Source organism: Mus musculus, chromosome 9, assembly GCF_000001635.26.
Source record: "Mus musculus strain C57BL/6J chromosome 9, GRCm38.p6 C57BL/6J".
Classification (NCBI taxonomy): Eukaryota; Metazoa; Chordata; class Mammalia; order Rodentia; family Muridae; genus Mus; species Mus musculus.
Window position 1 is genome coordinate 69,463,973 of NC_000075.6, and position 18,589 is coordinate 69,482,561.

The window sequence follows — 18,589 nt, forward strand, 5'->3', positions numbered from 1 at the left end:
CTCTGTATAGCCCTGGCTGTCCTAGAACTCACTCTGTAGACCAGGCTGGCCTTGAACTCAGAAATCTGCCTGCCTCTGCCTCCCAAGTGCTGGGATTAAAAGCGTGCGCCACCACGCCCGGCTTGTGCTTGCCACTTTTGATGGAAGAACATGTTTTCTGTTTGAACAAGTGGTGTTTGCCACAGGGAGCTTTTAGCTTTTACATTCGCAAACCAGAATTTGCCAGGTCCCGTTTAACCAGAGTAAGAGACAGAGCAGCTCCACAGTCCATCCCCAACCTAAGACACTTCTCTAAGCTTTAACTTTCCCAGTGGTAAGACAGAGAATTGCCTGCTTGAAACAAGCACTTGCTTTAATAGCCTCAGATGCAATGGTCCAAGAAGACATTAGTGTGATGAATTGCTGTGCTTCAGGGAAAAGAAGGGTTGTGTGTGTGTGTGTGTGTGTGTGTGTGTGTTTTAATAAAGACTTTGTATTTTTTTTTCAGCTTTTTTTTTCTTCAAAATGTCTACTGTCCACGAAATCCTGTGCAAGCTCAGCCTGGAGGGTGATGTAAGTTTATCTAAACTCACTTTGTGGGATTTCGCAAATTGCACATCTGTTCAACTGTGTTACAATCTTGCTGTGTATACAAAGAAAATGGGGCCCATAATTCAGTCATTATTAGGCGTCTCCCTAGTGCCTGGGTTCCTCATTGCTTTGACTGTTCTTAGCAATTTTATTTGAAATAAATGTCATGGTGCTAAAACCTTTTTTGGCATCGAATGAGACTTGGACAGCATCTTTGCAAGGAACTCTTTGCTGGAACTGTGTTTTGTTGGACTTTTACTGCATCTGCTTTGATGTCATGCTGGTTCTTAATGTCAACCCTTGAGGTTTTATTTATCATAAGCTTCAAGCATGTCAAAAAACAATTCTTATGTCTTTTTCTTAGAATATCTGCAGTATTCTTCTAGGCAAATGGCTTATTATTATTAATATTATTATTATTAACCCACTGAGTTGAGTCAGTGCTGCCCATATGTGCATGGGTCTTTGTCTACTGGTCTATGGAACCTATTCATGGCCACATCCCCAAAGAGAAGTGACTCTCTCTCAAAGCAACTGCCAACCACGATAGTTCCTCAGTTAGAGTGGATGGACCTCAGAAGCCTTGGCTTTTCTGTTTTTAATCTAGCACCCGGGAAATCTTTTCTCTAAAATAAATCAGAATGTATATTTTTAAAAGAATTGAATTATGTCATTAATCCTAGGGCTTTGTTGTTTTCCTCTTGTCTATCTGGGAGCTCAGAATTAAAATTTGTCTTTTAAAGAACCACTCAAAAGACAGATGACAACTTGGGTCACGTGTACAAGATCCTCTGTGTTGTCTGTGGAACCTGCTCTCATAATGTGCAAGTGAACGGGCCTGTTCAAACACAGACTGTGTGGAATATTAAAGCCTCTGATGTTCCCTCATTTAAAGTCCGGAACCACACACCACTGGTGAATCCCCTACACAATGGCTCTTGCTCCTGAAATGCCCCCTCACAGCCTCCCTGGTACAAACAACGAGTGGTGTTGTCACATGCTGATGACGTTCAACCTCAGAGCAGCTCCTATAGATAGTCAGCTGGCTGTGGGGACATCAGGGATCTCTGAGCCAGCCCAGCAACACACCATTGGGTTCTTAGTAATGAAGTGACACATGGAAGCAACTGAGGCACACTCACAAGCGTCCCTCAGGATAAGCTAGGACTCTAAGTTCAGAGTCAGACACCTGTTAATGGGGGCCAAATGGTAAAGCTGGTTCATATTTATAGTTCTGAAACAACACAAATGCATTAACAAAGTTGGTCCTTGCCTCGTTTCCAGGCATGACCAATCTCGTAACATAACATTACCATCTACAATGTTCACTGTAGCAGAATTCTAGCAGAACGGTTACATGTGGCCTGAATCTGGAATGATGGCACCGAGGATTTGGAAGGGGGATGTTAAATGAGTAGAAGAGAGAACAGATAGAGAAGTCAGCCATTAGCTTGGGGAGTGGGCAGAGGCTCCCATCTATCAGCCCGGAAAAGTAGTTGGCTCTGATGGGCTTCCAAAAAGGAAGGACTATTTATAAGACAATAAGGAAAATGTGCCAGCCCTGTAAGCAGGGGGTATCCTGGAGAAGGCAGGGGGAGCACTGAGGAGGTGGAACAGAGAGGAAGAGGAACTTGTCACAGTAAGGAGGATGTGGCACCAAGGTGGGCATTCACAGCACAGTGCTGGAGGAAGTCCCTTCCCTTGCACAGCTCAGAGAGCATGCACATTGGACTTCTGATTCATCTGCCTCCACTCCCCAGTGCTGGAGCTACCCTTTCCCCGCCCCTACACTGCTGGGGGTCAAACTCAAGGCCTCATGCAGCTGGGACACACACTCTACCAACTGACCCACACCCCCAGCCCCGCATCCACTGTTTAAAGAGCAGGAGTCTGGGCAGCACAGGCCGGTAGTGAAGGCTCGGCAGTGCACACTCATCTTCCAGGCATTTCCACAGTTTGAACTTAGTTCAAATTCTTGCTAGACCACTTTCTTTCTCTTCAGAAACTCGACTAGGTACTCATCCCAGATTTCCAGCTTGGTGCCCTCTGCTCTGAAGCTCCCACTACAAATAAAATGCAGAGGGGAGGCACAGCAGCATGCTCTAAACTAGTGGAGCCTTTGAAGGACAGCTCTTTGTAGAAGCAAGTAAACTTCTCCTCCTCCTCTTCTTCCTTTTCTTCCTCCTCTTCCTCTTCCTCCTTTTCCTCCTCCTCCTCCTCTTCCTCCTCCTCTTCTTCCTCCTCCTCCTCTTCCTCCTCCTCCTCCTTCTCTCCTCCTTCTCCTCTTTCTCTCCTCCTCCTTCTCCTCTTTCCCTCCTCCTCCTCCTCCTCCTTTCTTCTTCTTTTGGATATAGTCTCATGTAGCCCAAACTGTCCTCAAATTCATAATGTAGCATAGGATGTCTTTGAACTTCTGATCCTCCTGTCTCTACCTCCAGAGTGTTAGGATTACAGGTGTGGGCTACCAAGCCCAGTTTATGTGGTTCTGGGAGGTGGAAGTGAGGGCTTAGTTATGCTATGCAAGCCTTCCAGCTATTGAGCTGCATTCCCAGGATCAAAATGAACCTTCTTATATATATTTTTAAAAAGACAACTGGTATGTGATGGTCTGTGGACACCTATTTACTTAGTATGAAAGAGGTTAGAATCATGAAGAGGAGTGAGAGCACAGAATCGGGTTTCAAAAGTGTTGTTTCAGTGAGAGGGTGTGCCTGGTTTAATTTGATTGTATCTGTGTTCTCATTGCAGCATTCTACACCCCCAAGTGCCTACGGGTCAGTCAAACCCTACACCAACTTCGATGCTGAGAGGGATGCTCTGAACATTGAGACAGCAGTCAAGACCAAAGGTAGGCATTGCGCCTTGTCAAGGCCTTCTCCATGTCAGGGCGGCCTTTGACTCGTATTGCAGCTGAGTCACAACCACCGGTGAAAGTATCAGATGCCTTTTTCAGTCACCACCACCCCCACCCCACCCTACACTACATACGATCTATTTTCTTAAAACAACTCCTCTTTCACTATTGGACACACCTAGATTCTGTGGTTTCTCCTTTGTAGAACATACCCTGCAAGTTAATAGTTAAGTCATTTGACAAAGATGGTGTCTTTTACAAGCTTAGCACAAAGGGTGCTTTGTATCCCTGCATGAGAAAGCTCTTAGCCTACTGGAATGTAAAGACTGCACAGATGAACTCTGGCCACAGCTGATACTCACACATTAATAAAACTCACACTTCCTGGCCTTCCCCGAGTCAGCAGAAAAACACTGTAGTTCCCTAAGCCAAGAAAGTCCTGAGGCTGAGCCATGGGCCTCCACATTCCTGTGTGGGCAGGAGTGGCTGACGTCATCACCACCATCATCATCTTGGTCGTCTTTACCAACATTTATTAAGTGCTCACCAGGAGCAGATACTGCATTGAGCCGCTCTGAAGCTTCCTGCTTAGCCGACCCTCAGACTGATTTCAGATGTCATGCTGTGTCATTCCCAATTTACATACGGCACAACTGAGAGCTAGCTGGTTAACATGCTTCATGTCTGCTGGCCTTGGTTCTTACTTGGAGTTGGACATAGTTCTGCGATGCAGCAGCCAGTGGTTAGGATTAGACTCATTGACTTAGAGCAGCATCTCCAGGAGTGAAAACCAGTGTGCAGCCTGATCCTGCTGCCATCGGATACCCACCACAGTTGTGGTCCAGCACTAGTGGGGGCATCTGTGTCTTTTTGCCTTCATCCCACCCAACCCCCATCACTTAGTGCTCCATGTTGTCCTTGACTTTTTGTGCCTAGTGGTTTTAGCGAGTAACAGTTTTCTTAAGTCTGTTCCTCTTTACAGTATAAGATTTAACATGTAATTATTTTACGTGTATTTTGCAGATATTTATCTACCAATGTTGGCAGTTTAATATGCTCATTTTAACATTCATTCACCTTAAACTTCTCAGTTCTGCAGAAAAAAATGACAAATAAAATCGAGTATATCATATGTTATTATGACAGTTACAATTTTTTACTTAAAAGGGGGAAAATCAAAGGCATTGGTAATTGAATTATGAAATTATGAATTATTGAGTCTTATGCTTTCAATATATATTCTGTTTCTGTGTTTGCCAAATTATCCATGATGGCTATGGATTGCCTTTCTAGACAGGCAGGGCAAACTCATTAAAAACATGCCCCTGGGGGCTGGACAGATGGCTGCTGCTAGGAGCACTGACTGCTCTTCCAGAGGTCCTGAGTTCAATTCCCAGCAACCACATCTATCTGTAAATAGGATCCAATGCCCTCCCTCTTCTGGTATGCCTGTGATAGCTACACTGTACTTACATACATAAAATAAATAAATAATTCTTTTAAAAAATGCATGCCCCTGACATTTCAGATAAGTAGCACCACTTAGATAATGAGCTGACAGGAATCTGGAGTGATTGAGACACTCCCGAGCACCTTCGCCTCAGATCAGGAGCCTGCTTTATCTTGACATCAAAGGAATCAGAGGTAAACCTTGAGTGTCCGTAGAAACACAAACCAAGGGCTGAAGGATGGCTGCCAGTTCCCTGTGGCCTTGCATCTGATGCAGAGGTGGTGAGCTGGGCTCTTGCAGGCTAGCCAGAGCGAGGAGGGGAGGAGCCCGGAGCCGATTGCCTGGGGCTGAATAATTGCTGTGAAATCTGAGGACTGGGTGTGGGAGGAGGCTCGACTCCAGCGCAGTTAGGAGGGGCAGAGTGCACAGAGATCTGGCTCTGCCTGGTAACTCCTCTCCCAGCGCCCGCCTGTGAGAACTCACCTTTGGGCATTATGGTGGCTCTCTTTTAAACAGGATTGCCCTGCTGCTTCCTCTTCTAGCTTCTTCTCCTATTCCATACAGTGCCCTAAGCCAGCCCTTCTCAGCCAGAAAGTCTCGACTCCCACAGGGGTCACATATCAGATACCCTGCGTATCATATAGTTACATTATGATTCCTAACGGTAGCAAATTACAGTTACAAAGTAGCAATGAGATGATTTTATTGTCTGGGGGTCACCACAACATGAGAAGCCGTGTTAAAGTGTCACAGCATCAGGAAGGTTGAGGACCTCTGCTAAGCAGATGGTGGGTGCCTCTGCCTTTGCTACTCCAGAGGTGTGGAACTTTTTATCCCTGAGTCCCTAACAATTGCCAAGCATAGCTCTACTCCAATACCCTCCTTCCCCACACCCCAGACATGGTCTTGCAGTGTGGCTCAGGCTGGCCCAAGCTTTTGATCGTCTTCCCCCTGTGTCCTCAGGACTCCCAGTGTCTACACCTGTGTAGGGCTGATCACCTCAGTGTCTCCTGGGTTTCCACTTCATGTCTCCAATCTCCTTCTTGTCACAATGCTATACTTACTAACTTCTAGATCTTTCTTTCTTTTTTTTTTTTTACATGGTTTTATTTCTTAACCTTTTATAAATGCCCAGGGCCATGAGGTTGTGTGAGGAGATTAAACCCCCCCCACATAGCATTCAAAAGGTGTACAGGTGTCAGAGCACAGAGGAAGCACAGATGCACTTCTGGGACGGGGAGCACAGGTTCATTACAGGGTCTGGGCGTTGCCAGAAAAGTGAATAGTCCCTGTGAGCTTTGCCCCACCTTCACCAGCTGAATTTAGCTCCGACTTGTGAGCCAACTTCTTCCATTCTAGTCGGAGGGATAGTGAATGTATCTTCTTGCATCAACTAAACCCAGGGCATGGTTGCTTTGTATTTACTCTCTGGCCCGGAGGTGGACGGTGCAATACCTTATGTTAATTTATGTCTGGTTAGAAGCTGAGTTAAGTCATGGAAAAGTAGTAATATTGCTTAATTAACAAGAGGTTTCTGAGACTTGATCCGTAGGAGTCTCTTGGTCTAGATTGGCCTTGGGTTAAATATATACTGTGGAGTGTTCAACACAGCTGGGGATGGTTTACCATATGGGTCCAAATAACTAGAAAGGAAAGTCAGCTAAATTAGAAAAGGATGAATCTCAACTCCATGAAATAGATGGTAATTAGCAACAGCACAGCCCTGGAGTTAGCACTGGTGCCAGTGAATCTGAGCAGCTTTGGCGCCTGCAGAGGGGAGGGCTGGGAGTTGCTCTATTATTGCCAGTTTTGATTTGAGCAGTATTTGTGTTCTCCGGAAGGGCGAGCCCCCACCCCCACCCCTGCACCCCCGCTTCTTCATGAGCAAGCCCAACTATAGAAGTGAGTTTCTGCACTTCTTTTCTCTTAACATTTTAAAATAGAACCACCTAAGATTCCCAGCAAGGCTACAAGACCACTCTCCTCCTATGCAGCGGAGAAGGGCAGAACGTCTTTCTTGTAAGATTGGGGTGCCTCTGTGGGCTGCACCCCATAAAGAAGTCCTTCATAACTCATTGGCCCAGGGCCATATTGTTCGACTAGAAGGGAAACTGGCCCCACTCTTCCCTTTGCAGAGGCCTCTCGCTTGAGGCTCCGGGTCACTTTGCAAACCAGCCCTCATCTGACAGCTGTTCTCAGAGTCAGACCCTGTTGAGCCTTCACAGCTGCTTTAACTCCTGAGCACAGCATTCCTGTCTAAGAGCATTGTCTGCATAGCTGTGCAGGAACCAGGTGGCTGCAAAGCACTGGGGAGGGAGTGCCCAGGGCTCTTTCATTGCTGGCTTCATTGGCTGCCTCTCCCTCCTCAGCCCTTTCTTTTTTCTACTGAGGGGATCCAAAAACCAGTTTCACCCACGAACGTTGGAAGAAACCAGATTCTAATCTGGCATCTGCACGGTGGGCTGAGTGAAGGGTGAGCCTGCAGGGTTCCGTTGTTGCAGCTGTTCAGGTTTTTCCTTTCCTGTTCTCTGAGGCAACTAGGGTACCAGGGCATAAAAAGGTGCCCACATTGTACACATGTTACTCCATTTTTGTTTTTTTGTTTTTTTGTTTTTATTTCTTTGTGTTTTCCTACTGGTTCTAGGTGGAATTTTAGAAACACACTAGATTATTCTCTGAGAATTAGAAGGGCTTTTTTTTTTTTTTTAATTATTTTTAAGTCAGGGTCTCTTGTATTGCAGAACTTGCCATGTAGCCACAGATGACTTTAAGTTTCTAATCCTCTGGTTCCCACCTCCCAAGTGCTAGGATTACAAGGATGTGCCATGACACCCAGTTTATGTGGCACCAGGTTCCAAACTCAGGACTTACATGCTAGACAACCATTCTACCTACTGAGTTATACCCCCAAGCCTGGGTTTTTAGATGACAAATGCATCCCATACCGATAACAAAGGAGACTAGGCCTTAGGTCCTATCTAAGAAACCTAGCCGAGGTGACATCAGAACAGATGGGAATAGAAGTTTGATCTTTGGGCTAAAGTGCTTTCTTGGGTATTCCGTTGAGCTAGGCCATCCTTGAACTGGGTCTGTGTCCCTCAACTATAGCACACCTGTCAGAGGCCTGATGCTCCTCAGCCCCTCCCCTGGGTATCCAATTCTTGTCTCAGCTTTCAGGAGTTTCTGTTGTTCACCTGGAAACTGCACTGTTAACCTCATGAAAGCTATTAGCAAACACGGCCTGGGCTTCTCTCTGCCCTGTCTTTTCATAGGCCAATAGTTGAATCCAGGCAGTGGCTGGGTCTGGGGCTGAGAGGCCAAGGGAGGGACTTGCCTCCCATCATTCAGTCAGTCTTTTTTGTGTCCTAGCAACATAAGTCTTACGATGGTTCCTGTTTTATATCTGGGAAAGCCAGGTGCAGAGAGAGAAGCATTGAACCCCAAGGTCGTATATGCTTGAGTCTCAGGTACCCTTCAGAATATCGCCTCCTCTGCTTACACAGAGACCTCCTGTATTCGGCACTGTCTCATCCCGGGGCCAAAATGCCAAACAAAAGCGAGTTAAGGGAGAGAGGGTTTACTCTGGCTCATAGTCGGATAGCCCAGCCATAGTGCACCAGGCATGGAGCAGAGCGAGGAATACTGGTGCTCCCCTCACAGTGCTCCATTTTCCGTAGTCCAGGACCTCCGCCAATGGGATGGTGCTGTCCATATTTACAGTGGGCTTTCCCACCTCAGTCAACCCTACCTAGGTAACCCTTCACTAGTCATGCATAGAAGTTTGTCTCCTAGGTGATTTCAGATCCTGTCAAGTCAGTAATAACAACTATCACAGTATCCCTGACTCCCTGGCCCGGTCCTCTCTGGCATACTTTAGGCCCTTTTGTGAAGACAGAGGATTTCTTCTAAGCCAAAGATATCAAAGATAGCCAGCAATCTGAGCTGTAGTCCTATCCTCCCGCCCCCAACTAGATAAGGCAATTTTCCTTTTCTTTCCAACCAGACAGCTCCCACCCCGAGGCCTCTTGAGCCCTCATCAGACAGACAGAATCTACTCTATGTGCAGTCAGCATGTCTCTGGTGTTGTGAATCAGCATCCTGTTCCAGAGGGTTCTTGGTTCCCTGCCAGAGACAGTGGAGACACGCATTCTCCATGGAATGCCGAAGTCCAGAGCAGACCAAGGATTTCAGCCCGCAGAGAGGAAGAGAGCAGGGGCGGGCTTTGTGGGTTTGGATTCAATGCTTGAAACCTTTTAATGCTTGAAAAATATGGTGGGCAGCTGAGAAGACTCAGCCCCTCAAAGTCACTGCTGGAACTCAGCTGTCAGTTATGCAAAGACCTCCCTCAGGTAGACTCTGCTTAGAACAATGATGGACCTTTTTTTTTTTTAACCATGTCTTCAATTGGAATATTGAAAATATGCAGGTGATTAGACTAGCCAACCATCTTCATCCAAGGACAACATGCTTAACTGCGACCCTGCACCCGTGTGTCACTACATCTTGGGTCTTAGTTGGGCTTAGGCCACTTGACTTCTGTAAAATTTGAGTCTGTTGGATAAGTTTTTACAAAGATCACCTGAGTGGGGCCCAGCAGGTAAGAATGTTTGCTGCTCTCGCAGAGGACTCAAGTTTGGTTCCTAGTACCCAAGTTGAGCTATTCACAGCCGCCTGTAGATGCAGCTGTAGGGGATCTGTGGACGCTTTCGTCTGGCCCACAGTCTCTTTAGATCTCAGATCCTTCTACCTAGCCAGTCCTTCCTTAAATGGGGGGAAGTGAGAAGTTGGAAAGAACCCAGTGCACGGATGCAGAGCCTTACCTGCTAAGCTTCTGGAGCTAACCTTGAAGGCATGGCCGTCAGTATTGATTACAATGCCCACCTGGATGGCTGAGTGTTTGCCCCACCTCCTTCATCTGTAGTTAGACTGTGGTGGCCAATGGCCGCTTGGTCCCTGCAGCTTCAAGCTATGCTGGATAGTTTTCCACAGGAACAAACTGTTTCATCCACTGGGACATCAGGTCAAGGAAGCAATAGTGGTCTAAAGATAACATCACCGGGAGAGATGGCTCAGAGGTTAAGAGCACTGTCTCTTCTTCCAGGGGTCCCAAGTTCAATTCCCAGCAACTGCACGGTGGCTCACAGCCATTTGTAATGAGATCTGGTGTCTTCTACTGGATTGCAGTCATACATGCAGGCAGAATGATGTATACATAATAAATAAATCTTTTTTTTAAAGATAATATCACCAATGGGTATTCTGGTGCTTTAGCATAGGTTATGCCTTATGTGCCAGCTCAAGGCACATAAGCCCAGAGAATGCTGGGCTTCTTGAGACATGCCAGCAACTACCTGTGACACAGCACTGATGCAGATGAGGGTTTAGAGGGTTTAGGGTCCAGAGCTGCCCACTTGTAGAGGATCTCTGTTCAGTTTCTCTGCATTGACTGTCATCAGCATGATACTGCGAAACCTTTGACAAATCTGCTTCTAGATCCAGCCTTCTACACAGATCCATCCATATTCCTTTGTTGGTTTTGCTTGTTTGTTTTTCGAGACAGGGTTTCTTTGTATAGTCCATACAGCTTTAATCTCAGCAGGCAGGAGGCAGGAGGCAGGAGGCAGGAGGCAGGAGGCAGGAGGCAGGAGGCAGGAGGCAGGAGGCAGGAGGCAGGAGGCAGGAGGCAGGAGGCAGGAGGCAGGAGGCAGGAGGCAGGCAGATTTCTGTGAATTTGAGACCAGCTGGGTGAATCCCTGTCTCAAAACCAAAAACCACCAAAAAACTGAAAAAACAAACAAACAAAAGCACAACAACAACAAAAAATCCTCAAAAAAGAATAAAAATAATTCACCTTGCTTTATTTTAAATGACCACATACATAGCATAGTATTCCAGTGTGTGGACAAAATGAGATTATGTAATCAGTCCCTTATTGGACATACAAGGGTGATAATCCGTATCCTCAAACCCACCTCAGTGTCTAGCAATAGGGTATTCACACTGTATTCACACTGTATTCACACTGACTACTCTAAAATCTAAGTGGAGTGCTAGACATTTATTAGTACGTGACCCCACTTGGAAATGAGTACATGAATGTTTTAAAGCATCTTTCTTTTTATACCCGGAAATTATCACGTTGTAAATGCGCGTGAAGCATCAGGATGCTTCCACTGTCCAACTGTTCATTGTTCTGCCGCCCAAACATCATAGTTCTGAGCTCCAAGTGCTTTGGGATGCCTCTGACTTTCTGTAAGACAAGTTGGGTGCAGTCTGTAAGTGACCTTTTGTGCTTAGGGACTCTGGAATTGCCCACCAGTCATGGCAAAGGCTTTTCCTTTTATTGAGCAAAGTTCATAGTCAGACAGCGGAAAGCTCTCTTGCTGCCTGAATCCTCAAAACTGAGCTTTGCTGAGTTAAATGACATGTGAGGAATATTTCTGATATAAAAATTGGAAACTTTCAGATACCTCGAACCTTGCTTATCTTTGTAAATACACATGTTCCAATTAAAATAGGTACTGAAACATTTGGGTGGCACTTCAAAACTCCCAATTTAGATTTAATTTAGATTAAAGCACTTATTCTTTTTTAATACAGTTGTAAAATTGATTATTAAAGTCACCTATTGAAGATTGAAAGCACAGGATGTATACTTTCCTTGTGAGACAATCTCATCTTCAATAAGTGTGGTTCTATTAATCAATTAGCTATTAAAATATAACTGCCATATTAAGCCTGACTCATTTGTCATGACAGCTGGTATAATTATAAAAATTATACCTAGCCATTTATACAGCCATAATCTTGCAATAAATATAAATAATTGTCTCTATTAATTCATTTTGAAGGTTCTGTCTATTAATTCTCCAGTTAAGTGGCAATTTGGGGACCTTCATTTAAAATCTTTGTTGTTCGTTCCATCTGACTGCCAGAGTTCCACACGTGTACCTCCCACTGTTGATTTTGGAAACCAATTTATGAATAAAATAGCTTTTTAAGTGCAAATATTTAAAGGGTTGAGGCCCAAGGTCCAAGGCTTTCTGGGGAAGAAGGTAATGAGGGTGCCTGTGTTTGGTCAGGAAGAGGGATGAGCTAGTCGTGACATTCTAGTATTGGGTTGGGGAGAGAGTATGTGGATTTCACTGTGTGAACGTCTCCTAAAGCGTGTGGTGGGGTAACTGTTCATAACTTGATTCTCCACAGGAGTGGATGAGGTCACCATTGTCAACATCCTGACAAACCGCAGCAATGTGCAGAGGCAGGACATTGCCTTCGCCTATCAGAGAAGGACCAAAAAGGTACTGGAACCTTAGTGTGGAGGGCAGGCCTTGTTGAGTTAATGTTCTCAGATATTGCCTGTTCTGTTCTTAATTAATATGTGTGTGTGTGTGTCCCTTGTTTGTGTTGCCCTGCATACCGTAGGGTGGCAGGCCCTAAAGCTTCCAGATGATTCCCCTGTCTTCAATTTCTATCTTGTCACAGAAATGCTGGGGATACCACATCTGGCTTTTTTTTTTTTTTTTTTTTTTTTTTTTTTTTTTTTTTACATTTAGCACCATTACCTGCTAACCCATTCTCCACCCCTACCCCGTCCAACATTACTTTTTCTTTTTGTGAGTTGTGGATCTTCTTTAACCAAAAGGATCCTTCTAGAACTCTTGGATGTCCAAGGTTTCCCTCTTATATCCTTGAGAGGGTTGCTGCTTTCATAGGTACAGCCGTGGGAGGTAGAATGGAAAGGTGACATCCTGGAACACACGAGGGAGGCATTCTGGAATAGACGACAAGGAAGAGAAGCAATGGTCCCACGGGTTATGTGCTGACTCTGTCATTGCTGTGCTTAGGTAGCAACTCACTTCCTCTCATGGCTTCTCTGGCTTCTTCGTCAGATGTTGTGAATGTAATTTCAGAATGGTTTCCTCCACTGGGCGTGAGTCCTAACGTGTGCTTCTCATTTACACTGAGGGGCTGGGGAGACAGCTCTGTTGGTAAAGTGCTTGTCACACAAGCATGAGTATCTGAGTTCAATCTTCAGCATCCACGTTAAAAGAGCTAAATACCCCAGTGCTAGGGACGCTAGATAGGATTCCTGGGGCTCCCCAGACAGTCAATTTAGCTGATTCAGAGAGCTCTAAATCTCACACACACACACACACACACACACACACACACACACACACAGCTTCTTTATCAGATTCATCGTGGCTGAAGTGCTGTGGTCCAGCCTGCTATCTTCAATAGGCTTCGCTCCTAGTGTTTATGGAGTTTTCTGTGTGTGTTTTCCCTTTGCTCGTCCACTCGTGGCTAAAGCAGGCCCCGTCTTGTCCACCTTAGTTTCCCACAGCACTAGGACATTTTACCTTTAAGGATATGCTACTTAATCTCTAACGCTTTGCTATTAAAAGCTTTTGACTTATATTCGGACAGTGCCATCAGGGTGACCTCATGCGGCTCCCGCCTGACTTGAGGCTTTCACTCCCCGCTACAGTAGCATTGACCTGAAAGAATGCCAGGAGAAACTGTGTGTCCCTGGAGTTGGCGTGACCACCAGGTCCTGGGAGTTCCAGGTCAAGCCTGGCTGAAGCTCTGTCCTCCGTGCTCCAAAGCAGTTGGGAAAGGACGTAAATGGGAAAGCAGCTAGCTCCCTTCATCCCACATGCATTACAATTCTCCTTTCACGGGATGACGTGTGTTAATCTTCTGCAGTGAGGCTCAGAAGGGAGTGTTTTATGTCTCTGGCTGTCCCAAAGGATCTGAGAGCTGCAAGAGCCAAGTTCCCGTTGGAACAGGAGATCCACTATTCTGGACTGAAGGAAATAACTGCTCATTCAGTGTGGCCTTGGAACTGTGTGTGCACACTGAGCTTGGCTTCATGTTAGGTAGCTGGAGAACGCAGATCCTGCAGAGCCTGTTGGAGTAAACACATTATTAGAATCATGAGAAGGGTCAGCAAACACACAGGCATTAGCGCGTGCTAAGGACAGCCCACTGCCCTGATGATACTTAATGGTCCAGGGTGATTATCTGTCACAGGAAGATGCCGCAACTGCCTGAGGTAATTTTCTAAAAGGACGTCCTAGTATTGTTTTAGGTGCACTGTTTGTCAAGACTGGTCTGCAGCAGTGGTTCACAGTCTGTGGGTCATGATCTCTTTCAGGGGTTGAGCAACCCTTTCACAGGACTCGCCTAAGACCACCGGAAAACAGATGTTTACCTGATGACTCAGAGTAGCAGCAAACACACAGTTATGAAGTAGCAACAAAAATACTTTTGTGGCTGGGATCACCGTGGCCTTTCTGACCAGGACAAAGAACCCTATTAAAGGGTTGCAGCACTAGGAAGGTTGCGAACCACTGGTCTAGAGGGACAGAGGGACCCTGCCCAGGTGGTGAGCTGCTGCAGATACTGTCACAGCTAGTAAAAGAGGGACACAGGGAGGAAGTTTGCATTTTATGCTTTGTCCCTTCAAACTAGTGCTAGACACAAGGTTTCTCTATGCAGAGAACAGTTGTTGTTCTATTGATCCCTTCTGGGATTTTTATTTGTGCTGAGTCCTATACTGGGCATTCTGAGCAATTCAAGTCAAAGTGGAAAAATCCAGTAGGTGCCCCAGATGTCCCCTGAGGTGAGAGCAGAGATGGGGGTGGGGGCGGGAGGGGGAGTGTCAAGGACAGACCAAGTTGGGAGTCACTTAACCTCAGGGTTCCAATTTGGAAAGCTGGTGTTATAATTGGTATGTGTTGTTTTAGAAAGACCTTCCTACCTCCCATGCATGGTTAGGGCATCAGCAGCCAGAAGGAGGAGGTGAATGGGCTGGGCCTAATGCTTGTTCGCATCCATGCCAGGTCTGACTTTCTTGACACTTGCTGTATGTTACCTTTAGAGGCTTGTGGAGCCTCAGAAATTGTTGGCCAGCCAGCCTACAGGGCCAAGTTCCAGGCCAACAAGAGACCTTATCTCAATCAGAAAGTGGAGGGCACCTGAGGAATGACAACTAAGCTTGTTCTGTGACCTTAACCCGCATATGCTCCTACACACACACACACACACACACACATGCAACACGCACACCCCACATAAAAATAAATGCAGTTCAGTTCAGTGCAGCTGTGGCCTAGTCCATTCCCATGGCTGGTGAGTATCCAGTCGCCGAGGAAATATCTTTAAGAGCCACCCTGAATTAAGGATATCTGTCTACATATCTGAGTGCTGCCTCAGACCTCCGACTTTATTAAAATTGTGTGTTCATGATGATAGTGGCGTGATGATGACACTGTCCAACAGGAAGTTGAAAGGGACTCTGAGGGGCTGGAGTTCACATCATATTCATCACCGCCCCAACCTGGAGGAGATGGGAGATGGCTCAGGGCGAGGTGCGGTGTTTTACATAGGGAAAGCTCAGCACCCTCCCCCCCACCCCCGGCCTCGCTAGCACAGCTAGCTCCAGGCTACAAGGTCCCACCCTAGAGCAGCATCACAAACGCCTTCCCTGGGACCTCTATAGACCTGCAGGACTCCACTGGTCTTTCTACCTCACTTCTTTTCAGCTTGACTTGGAAATCTCCCTGAGACTCCACTCTTAGCTCTCCTCTCAGGAGCTATCAGCTACAGCTACCTAGTGATCAGCCTGGGTGTTAGTGGATTCCCTTACCATGTGGTTTCTGCCCTCCTGGTCTGATGTAGGGGACGAGGAAGTTCTCCCCAAACGGCAGAGTGGTCAAAGACTCACACACAGCCTGCTTTTCAGAGAGAGCCATCTTATTTCTGTCTCGCTGGTTCCAGAGTGGACGTTGGTTCCAAGCAGCTCTGAGACATCTCCCTTTTACAGGAGCTCCCGTCAGCGCTGAAGTCAGCCTTATCTGGCCACCTGGAGACGGTGATTTTGGGCCTATTGAAGACACCTGCCCAGTATGATGCTTCGGAACTAAAAGCTTCCATGAAGGTAAACACGTGTGGGGTGTCATCCGTCAACCTGCCCATTAGCGTCTGTGAATTACAGCCTTTTGAGTGTAACTAGGTGATTGTCAGTTGTGTTGGAGTCTTATTTGAAGTCATTTCCCCCCAATGCTATAAGTTGTCAGGATTTGAACCAAAAATATTTCAATCTCTCTCTTTTTTAACGACGGCAAAGAAATTTCCTGATGCTTAGCAGCTTAGTGATGGTTAGCAGCTGCTGAGACTCGGCACCTGGGCGATTGGAATGCCTCTTGGGAAAACTGCTTCCTTGATTACACTTCCTTTTTAAGGAGGATATGTGTGGTATTAAGGAGAAAGAAAAACAGCTTTTGTTCAGTAAAGCTTGCAGATTCTGCCCATGCCCTCCTGGATGCTGCTTCCTCTGGCTTCCCCCTGCCCCCCCCCAATCCGTTGCTGGGCCAAAATTTGGATTTGGTCCAAAAATCAGCAATGCAGTGCAGGTGAGGGTCGATATCAGGGTGGGACTGGCACCTGAATCCAATGGGAAGTTTCTGCAGGACATAATATTGTTATCTAAGTTTTGATTTTGCAAAGCTATTTTGAACATGGGAATTGAGGTTAAATTAGTAAATTCTAGTTTAGAAACGTCCTTGGATTTTGTGCTCACCTAAGCTACCCAATATTACTCAAATGTAAGAGATAGACAAATGTCTGCCACAGCAAAGCTCAGGGCCCCTTCTCTGTGTACTTGTGACATGTTGGATAATCTGAGGCTGCCCTCTGCTGGTACTTTTTGGTAAGGCATCTTCAATGAGGGGAAGCTGTATGTCACCCTGTTGGGTTGTCATCCTTTCTGGAGAACACACTAGGAATGAGGCCCCTTCACACATAGAGTACCACCAGAACCCTGGAACTGATAGCCCAGAGCCACTGTAGGATTTGTCAAATCTCTCTCTGTCTCTTTTTTAGTTCATCAGCATAGCTCAAGTGGCATCCTAGGCAGGCTGTACTGCAGAGGAGGTACCAGTCAGTGCCGTGACACACCAGGCACAGGGTGCAGGCTAATAATCCTAGCACTCCAGAAGTGGAGGCAGGGGGATCAAAAGCTCAAGGAAGTTTAAGGCCAGGGTGGGATATCTGAGACCTTGTCTAGAGAGAGAGAGAGAGAGAGAGAGAGAGAGAGAGAAGAAGAAGAAGAAGGAGAAGGAGAAGGAGAAGGAGAAGGAGAAGGAGAAGGAGAAGGAGAAGGAGAAGGAGAAGAAGAAGAAGAAGAAGAAGAAGAAGAAGAAGAAGAAAGAAGAAAAGGAGAGTGTACTTTCATGCCAACAACAGCTTTGATGATAGTAGCATTCCTGAGATTGCCAAGCCTTTGGGCCATTGGGGTCATGTGTAAGCCAATTTTTTCCCAGGTTTCTTTAACTATCAACACTTGGATCAGTTCATCTTATTTTTGTCAAGAATCCACTTAGTTGAGATTTATGTGATTTCACTGGTATCTATGGTCGGGTATTATTGACTTAAAGCAGACCTGTGTGAGCTGTCAGTCACTCCACTAATCCAAGTAACTGGGTCCAATGAAAGGCGCTTTAACTGCACCATCTTTGACCAGACGCCAGCTCTTCCATTAGCTATCATGGTTGAGTGACTCTTCCGAAGATCTTCAAGTGACGTTAGCAAAAATGATGCTTTCAAAAAAAATCTGTTTTCACATCGGGCAATACCAGTGGCAGTGTTTTGCCGTATGTCACAGGAGAGGTTGGCCCTGTGATAAGAATTATTCTTAAGCTGTGGAAAGCTTGGGCCAAGTTTTAGAAATTGCCAAGGTCACCTTTGAAAGTGGAGATAAAGCCCTATTAGACTTCTCCGATGTGTGGGCGATGGAAGGCGAGATACTGTGCTCGGCTCACTTTCCCTCGGTGTCAGGACCCAGCATTTCTTCTGACACATGAGTTAGACTTTATTTCTGTCATCTTTGAAAAGCCTGCCTCTCCCTGGAAATACTCAGAGATGCTCCGTGACCATCTCAGCACACCCCTTGAGAGGTTCAGAGTGCTATGTAGACCTTTGGCTAACAAGGGAAGGATTTGGGGTTTCACTGGAACCTGTGAAAAAAACTATGATTAAAATCCTGGGGAGAAGAGTCAAAGATTAGATTAAGACTAAGATTCAAAATTAACTATTAACCCGGGGCTTAGCTTAGATTATACAAGGCACATTTTAAAGGGGCATCTACTCTCTAATAAGTTTAATTAATAGCTGACACACTTTTCATGTGGGTAAGTACCTTTCTTATTGTATTAACACCTTATAATTGATTTACATTTATACAGTTGTAATTCTACTTAGTTCAAAGTGGTACCTCTATATTCGCAAAGACATGTACTAGAAGACCCTTGTTATTAAGTCTTGACTTTGATCAGGAAGCCAGCTTTGAAATACACGTTTCATTGAGTCCTTTCAAGCTCCCTAGCACGCTCAAAAGTGTATATATTAAATTCAAATATCCCACTCATTAAACTCTCATTTCCTAATAAAGTGCTAGCCTCTAGGCTTATTTGGCACTTTTGTTATTCCTTCTTCCTAAATACCCGAAAAGTGCAGAGTAATCAAGCAAAAATGGAAGTAACAGGATGCATTTTTTTTAAACACTAAGCCATTTTTGCGTTTCAAAGAAGAGAGGCGAATTTTCATCCTAACTAGCACCTTTCCGCTAAGGAGATGTTCTAATCTGTGGCAGCTGCTGACAGCGGCCCCACACCACTTCTTGGTCAATGAAGACAACTATTTCCTGTTTA

At 45.8% G+C, this 18,589-nt stretch overlaps 1 protein-coding gene across 2 annotated transcripts in view; it reads left to right on the forward strand.

The window, feature by feature from the left end:
- Anxa2 (annexin A2) overlaps positions 1 to 18,589 on the forward strand; it is a 38,110-nt gene that overhangs the window by 10,290 nt on the left and 9,231 nt on the right. For both annotated transcript variants that reach the window (NM_007585.3, XM_006510796.3), the window contains exons 2-5: positions 488 to 552; positions 3,319 to 3,418; positions 12,081 to 12,175; positions 15,706 to 15,819. In NM_007585.3, the coding sequence (NP_031611.1) occupies positions 505 to 552; positions 3,319 to 3,418; positions 12,081 to 12,175; positions 15,706 to 15,819 (357 nt within the window). In that variant the 5' untranslated portion in view covers positions 488 to 504. The remainder of the gene's footprint in view (positions 1 to 487; positions 553 to 3,318; positions 3,419 to 12,080; positions 12,176 to 15,705; positions 15,820 to 18,589) is intronic.